The sequence below is a fragment of the Alligator sinensis genome, unplaced genomic scaffold (genome assembly GCF_000455745.1).
Source record: "Alligator sinensis unplaced genomic scaffold, ASM45574v1 scaffold1338_1, whole genome shotgun sequence".
In the NCBI taxonomy this organism is placed as follows: domain Eukaryota; kingdom Metazoa; phylum Chordata; order Crocodylia; family Alligatoridae; genus Alligator; species Alligator sinensis.
In genome coordinates, this window is record NW_005842713.1 from 293,144 (window position 1) to 300,463 (window position 7,320).

Genomic DNA, 7,320 nt, shown 5'->3' on the forward strand with positions numbered 1-7,320 from the left:
CCCCCCCCCACCCCTTTGCTCACTTCCTAAGCAGGGAGCACTGCCAGTCAGGGGGTGCACCAGTGCTCTCTGGGGGGGTGCACGTGCCCTCCCTTGCAACCTCTAGGTGTCGCCACTGCCCTTGGATGAAGATCATTGTGAATTGTTTATAAATCAAGTTTAGCAAAGGGGCATTTGGCTTTTGCAAGGTTCTTTTATAAAGGGAATATCTTTCCAGCTGTCTGTTAATTATGAGTGTAAAACATTATTGCCTGAGCTTTACTTTGGGTGAATTCATGACCTCTGTTCTGTACTGCTTGGCCATATTGAGAAAAGCAATTACTTATAGTCCCCTTAGAACTGCCTTTCCACTGTTATTTCTATCATCTCTTAACCAGATGCTAATTACTAGGCATCACTATGATTAGGGCTGATTATTCTTATCCTGTCATTTCATGATGATTCCGGTATAATCTACCCTTCTGCTTTCAACAGCATTTCTATTCTACCATGCCACTACTTCTCTGTGAAGAATTGATCATGTCGGGGATGAGAATTGGTTATCTTCCTGAATTGTTCCAATTTAAAATCTCAAGTTACTTTGGACCTTTGTCTCGGTCCATTCCAAGCTATGGCTATCTTTGCCTCCTTGCTGTTTTTTCCCTCCTCTTTTCTTCCTACTTCCCCTTTAATACAACTAAACTCAAACTTTGTGATGTTCCCATATTACTGTTTGAAAGAAGCTTAGGCATATGCCAATACAGTGTTGTCCTACTTTATAATTATCCAAAGAAAGTAGGAAAGGAACATAAATTGCTGCTAAGAAAATATTTTAAATTCCTCTTATTTAGAAGGAAAGGACATACAAAAACATCCTTGTGCAGATATAAATAATGGAAAATACCACGCTGAATGTCAGAACACTCAACGTATCTGAAAATAGCCATCTCTAAAGGAAACTTTTGGAATCTAGAACACTGGTAACCAAAACCTTCAGAAATAATATCAATTTGGGTTTAATAATAACTTCTTTTGTCATGGAATACATTTGCCCTCAGTTCTCCAAATCTTTTTTCAATCAGTTCCTAGGTCCATACTTCTTTTTTCTACTTTCTTCCTAATACATTAACATTGTACATCTTTTGCAAATTAAAAATCCAATTGAATAATGCATAAACTTTCTTCAAGCATATTTTAAATAAAACGAATTTAAATTATTATAAATGTAACAGCCACACATACTTGTGCTGCATATGGGAGGTTATGTGCCTTTGATGGTTGTACATTGTGTGGGTTTTTTTCTGTATTTACTTTTTTTTTTCCTTCTTTCCCTTTTCTCCTCTGGCTTTTTGCTTTAAGGAGAAAACATAGGGTTTGGCCATGTGAGCAAGATGGCTCCTGTTGTTCTGGCTATCTGCTCAGCAGTGAAAAGCTGAGGCTTTGGATCTGGGTGAGATATGTAAAATACTCTGATCTGATGGGCCAGGGGGAGCAAAGGCTCCTCTAGACAGATTGAGTGAGAGAAAGGCTGGAGCATGGTACTCCCTGATTGGACAAGGCTTAGGTGACATCACTCCTGGCATATAAGAACAACTAATCTAAGTCTCTCTCTCTTTCTCCTGGGACTGCTAAGAGCTGCAAAGCTGAACTGGGAGACAAAGAAAGTGCTCCCCATGGGTGGTGGAGAGAGGTCCCCCCGCCTCTTCACTGGAGAGGTGAGTTAAAGCTATGTGAAGGGAAAGCCTCAGGTAGAAGGAGAGAAAGTCAGTCTCAGAGTTTGAGACCCCTATTCCTGCCTTCCTTCCCTTGTATGTTTGGCTGGCAGATTTGGGCCAGGATGAGACCTGGCACTTTTTGTTGTTGATTCAGGCCTCAGTAGGCACATCTACACGTCGATCTGTGGTGACGTAATGACACACTACCTTGCCATATGGCATGCTACAGCCATGTAGGGATCACTTGTGCCTACAATGCCGTAGTGGTATGTTCCCTGAGTATAGTATGGTGACATAGCAGTGAAATTTACCTGTGCACCACATGCACGGTGCACTACCCGCCCATATAGCACCATACTTTAGTACTTCCAAACGCTAAGCACATAGCAATGTCACCATACAGTGATGTGTAGACACAACCAGTGTGGTATAGGCCTTGCTAATTTTTGCTGCCCAGTCCAGGCCCAGTGCAGATAGGCCTGACCCCCTCTCCAAATTCTTTTGCAGCTTTCTGTCTCAGCAGAGCTGGGATTAGGAAGAGGAATTTTGGGATGCAGTATGCTGATGAAAGTCACAGTTAACCCCTCAAAGCCACCATGCAGAAGTGGACGTTGGCACTCTACAACTTCTGCAAGAGCAACATGTCCCCTTGCAACACAGAAGTACCTATACTTTCGAGCAGCTTCCTGCAATGCAGCAAACCCAAGGAGCAGCTCAGAGGACTCTCCAGTGTGGGCTGCCCTCTGCAGCCCATTGTTGAAGGGCAGGTATAGGGGTGCAAGACCCTGAAACTACCCTTTAGGGAACCCCTCCCAAGTGCCAGACTGCCTGGACATGGATAAAGCCTCCCCAAGAGGGTGCAACCTTTAGACTTTGCCTCGTAGTTAATAGTATTTTCAATTGTATTTAGTGTTTTCCTGTGTTTTCCTTGCCTTTATTCTCTGTAATAAATATCTTCTTTTGTGTTTATGCTGCTTGCGACGATGGGTTTTTGTTTATGTAGGACACATCAGCAAATTTAGTGTTCCCAGATCTCAGGGTAGGGGCTCAAGCCCCTGATATAACTCATCGAGTACACAGGAATGTGAACCCAGCCCTTCTCACTGCCAACCTGTGCTTGGCAGAAGGGCTACAAAAAAATTATGATCACTTTACAACACTTGCAAAAATATTTTTAAATAAATAGCCAACACACTTTTACTTAAGAATTCTTTTCATTCAGATCAAAAAAATCATGTAGTAAACCTGAAAATCAAAAATACCACAATTCAAAATTCAATACCTACAGGACTTTCTGTGATCTCTAATGGGAACATAGGAGAAATATATTGCATTACCATTCTGACAATAAATTCATTGCTGAGCAATCATACATTATTATTTTACAGCTCACAATCACTTTCATTGCTTTACGAAACCAAGCATAAAAGAAAGAGTAAATCAAAGGATTAATGGCAGAGTTTGAATAAGCAAGCCAACTTACAATGTCAACAACAAAAGGTGGAGTTGCATAGTCAAGGAAAGTATCAGTTATTACACACATACAATAAGGTGCCCAGAATACCAAGAAAGCAACCACAGCTATACCTAGTGTTTTAGCAGCCTTTCTCTCTCTTTTTCCCACTCTGTCACTGTAATTATCTGAGGACTGCGTTTTGTTGCTCATGCTCTCTATCATTCGAGCTTGCTGTTTAGCCACTTGGAAGATTTTGCTGTAAAGGACTATCATTGTCAGAAAAGGTATGAAATAAAGGAGAGAGGATATGAACACCCAGGTCTTATTGAAAGTAATTTGACATTTCCCTGCACAGGGGAGAGCATTCTTTGATTCTTCTACCCCTTCATCATTAGCCCCAGTGTAGAAGACTGAAAAACTGTACAGTATGGAGAGTGCCCAGGCCACAGCTATGAACAGTCCAGACACTGGCACTGTGAACCTGAGAGGATAAATCAGAGGGTCATTGACAGCAACAAACCGATCAACTGAGATGAAACACAAGTTAAATATTGATGCATAACAAAACAATGCAACTAAGCAACTGTGAAATCTACAGAAGGTTTCCCCAAAGAACCAGCAGGTTTCAATGGATCTGACAGCGCTGAAAGGCAGTACACTCAGACCTAAGCTAAAATCAGCATAGGCCAAAGATGCAATCAAAAAGTTTGTAGGAGTGTAAAGCTGTTTGAAGTAAGTAATTGAAATAATTACCATCAGGTTTCCTCCTACGGTAAGAATTGTGAGAAAGCCAAGAACAAAGTACAAAACTACTCGGAGTGCAGGAGATCGTGTTATTTTGTAACACGATCCATTTATGTCCTCAAAACAGTACTGCAGATCTTCCTTTTCAGGAAAAGCGGAGTCCATCATTTTCCTCAAGCTCTTAGTTTTGAATTCTTGAACAGTCTTCTGTCTAGGAAAAAAAGAGTGCGTGCTCCTGTTCCCAGCTCCTCCTGAGAAAGAAAATTACAACGTTAATAGAATATCTTCCTAGTATCATTTTGAACACAGAAACAAAATGTAGCAGAAACTTAAAGGAGTTCTAATAGGTAAGATCTTTATCTCAGCAGCTTTTACAAGCTGAACACACATGACAAACAAAGTAACTAGAAAAAAGAAATAACTCAGTTTATTGAGATACCATTTTAGAATTCTTTCTTACTTATTTTGAATTTCCTAATGCATCTCCTTCTCAGATACACCACATATCAGTGTAAATGGAGATGTGAAGAGAACACTGGAGGAGGCATGCATTTTATACTACTGTTTCCTCCCCTGAGTTTTTTGGGCAGTGATAAAGACAAAGCATATTCTCTCTCCTCCAATAGCACAAACTGTGAATCAGAAATAGATGTCATAAATTCTCCAGATAAAATGCCCACTGCCACCTGGTGAAAGCTGAAAAAAAGTCTATCACAACTCAGTGGAAACATTAGAGTGTTATTTCCTGGAAAATAACTCTACTATCATAGAGGCCAGGTTCTTATTAGACTAACTACATAGTAAGGATAGACCTGCTCATGCAAGGGGCTGGACCCAATGATCCGTCAGGGTCCCTTGCAGCCCTATGATTCTATGACCTAGAAAAGATTTTTAATGCAATTAATTCTTCTTCAGGTCACTGGATTGTCACAGCTACAACAGCACTTCAACACTGTGTACTGCCACATGAGCCCTAAAAGCATATGTCTTTTCCAGGAACAAGTCTGAGAGCTGTTTTCCATGCTCTTTTACAACAGTTGTCAGCCACAGAAAACTGTGGTGTAATCTAATCAATGTGGTGTAGTTACCATTGGGCACAGAGATTTTCAAACACGATCAGAGTCGTTTTGTCAGAACCTGTTAACCCTTGCCTTTCTCTGTTTTTTAATGTCACTCACAAGCAGGTTAGTTTCTCTGCTGTACTCCCATATTCCTAAGAAACATAGAAATTCCTGAGAAAGACTGAAAGGCACCAAGTCCTGTCCATTGATGTCAATGACAACTATGTCACATAAGCCTTTTCATAATCCAATAATTTCCTTCTTAAAAGTTGCTAAATTTCTTTACTGGGAAGCTGTTTTGTAACTGAACTCCTTGCTGAATAGATAGTGCCTTCTTCATTTCAGTGTAAATTCCTTCATGGCAAGGGTATTTATGGAGAGCAGCCATAGTGTTTCTCAGCCTTCATTTTTCTGGGCTGAATAAGACAGGGTTTTTTTAATAATTTCTTCTAGGATAGTCCTTTGATAATCAGACTGGCCTTTTTCTGTACCTGATCTTACTTGAATTCAAGTATCTAGCACATGACAGACCTGAATTTGTATACAGTATTTCAGGTATTGCCTTGAACAATGATAACAACACATCCTTACTCCTACTGGAAACCACTTCCTTGACACAGTTTAGAATCATGTTCATCTTTTCCATGGCCGCAGCATATTGAAGGCTTGCCCTCCTTGTGAGCGGGTCTGAACTTTCAACCTAGCCCCGCGTTGATGCTGGCATCTGACTGACCTTCATCAGTTTCTCTTGCTTGCCCACCACACCATGATGGTTTGATTCTCTTTGGGGATGTTGGATGACTCTCCAGCAAAGGGCCATCTGGCAAGGTCACTGTTCTTCTGCAGTGCTCCACCTTCCCTATGCTCTGCTCCTTTCCTGTGACACCTGCAATAGAAAATTTCCACTGGTCTAGAATGGGCATGCATATCAGGGTCTATTCTCTGAACTCCTCTGGATTCTGAGGTCTGCTGCTCACTGGTACTTATTTCTTCTCTTGTTGAATGCCTTCCCAACTGAAACTTAGAAACTCGTTTAACTAGTCCTTGGACCAACTTATTTCTTATTCTCCCAGCCTTCCCTCCACTTTACTTCAGGCTTTCCAAACATAACTCTTCCTCCAGTCCTACTTGTGCTTACTGGTCAAATCTTTCCTTTGACTCCTCCTACCTCATCTTGGCTCAGCTTGGTAAAAAGAAGGTTCTGGGTAATGTGGGGCCTCTGGAGGACACTCTTGGAAATCTGATGGTCTAACCAGATGACAAAACTAACATATTTAACAATTTCTTTGCCTCCATTTTTCTGAGCAGGGACCAGGTCGTCCCCCCCCACCGGGATCCCCGATGGTCCCAAGTGAGGCACAAATCATCAGGTCCTAATGATCTTCACTCCAGAGTGTTCAAGGAATTAGCAGAGGTCATTGCGGGACCCCTGGCACAGCTTTATGAGCACTCATGATGCTCTGGCAAGGTGCCAGAGGACTGGAAAAGAGCCACATGTGGTCCCCGTTTTCAAAAAAGGGAGGAAGGAGGACCCAGGAAATTATAGGTCTGTTAGTCTTACCTCGGTCCTGAGGAAGGTCTTTGAGAAAATTATCCAGGTGCACATCTGCGAGGGACAAGCAGGGGAGTATAAGCTTAGGGGCAACCAACATGGGTTCATTAGAGGCAGGTCCTGTCAGACCAACCTGGTGGCCTTCTTTGACCAGGTCACAAAATCCTTGGACGCAGGTGACGCAGTGGATGTAGTCTTTCTGGACTTTAGGAAGGCTTTCAACACTGTCTCTCACCCCATTCTAGTTAAAAAATCAGGAGATTGTGGTGTCGATGCCTACAGTCAGGTGGGTCGCCAACTGGCTGGAGGGCCGCACCCAGAGAGTGTTGGTGGATGGGTCCTTTTTGACCTGGAGGGATGTGGGCAGTGGGGTCCCCCAAGGCTCAGTGTTCGGGTCCGCACTGTTCAACATCTTCATCAGCAACTTGGACGAGGGGTTGAAAAGCACCTTGTTCAAAATTGCAGATGACACCAAGATGTGGGGAGAAGTGGGCATGCTAGAAGGGAGGGACAAGCTGCAATTGGATCTGGACAGGTTACAAGGGTGGGTGGATGAGAGTAAGATGTGATTCATTACTGACAAGTGCAGGGTACTGCACCTGGGGAGAAAGAACCAGCAGCATACCTACAGGCTGGGGAACTCCCTTCTCATCAGCACAGAGGCAGAAAAGGATCTTGGAGTCATTATAGACTGCAACATGAACATGGGCCACCAATGTGAGGACGCAGTCTGGAAGGCTAACCGCACCTTGTCATGCATCCACAGATGCATCACGAGCAGGTCCAAGGAGGTGATCCTCCCCCTCTATAAGA

At 42.7% G+C, this 7,320-nt stretch overlaps 1 protein-coding gene across 1 annotated transcript; it reads right to left on the reverse strand.

The window, feature by feature from the left end:
- Positions 1 to 2,205: 2,205 nt before the first annotated feature.
- On the reverse strand, positions 2,206 to 4,077 carry LOC102387631 (trace amine-associated receptor 7a-like). The gene has a single exon (XM_006034240.2). The coding sequence runs from the start codon at positions 4,060 to 4,062 to the stop codon at positions 3,028 to 3,030; it is 1,035 nt and encodes a 344-aa protein (XP_006034302.2). The 5' UTR covers positions 4,063 to 4,077; the 3' UTR covers positions 2,206 to 3,027.
- Between the last annotated feature and the right edge of the window lie 3,243 nt (positions 4,078 to 7,320).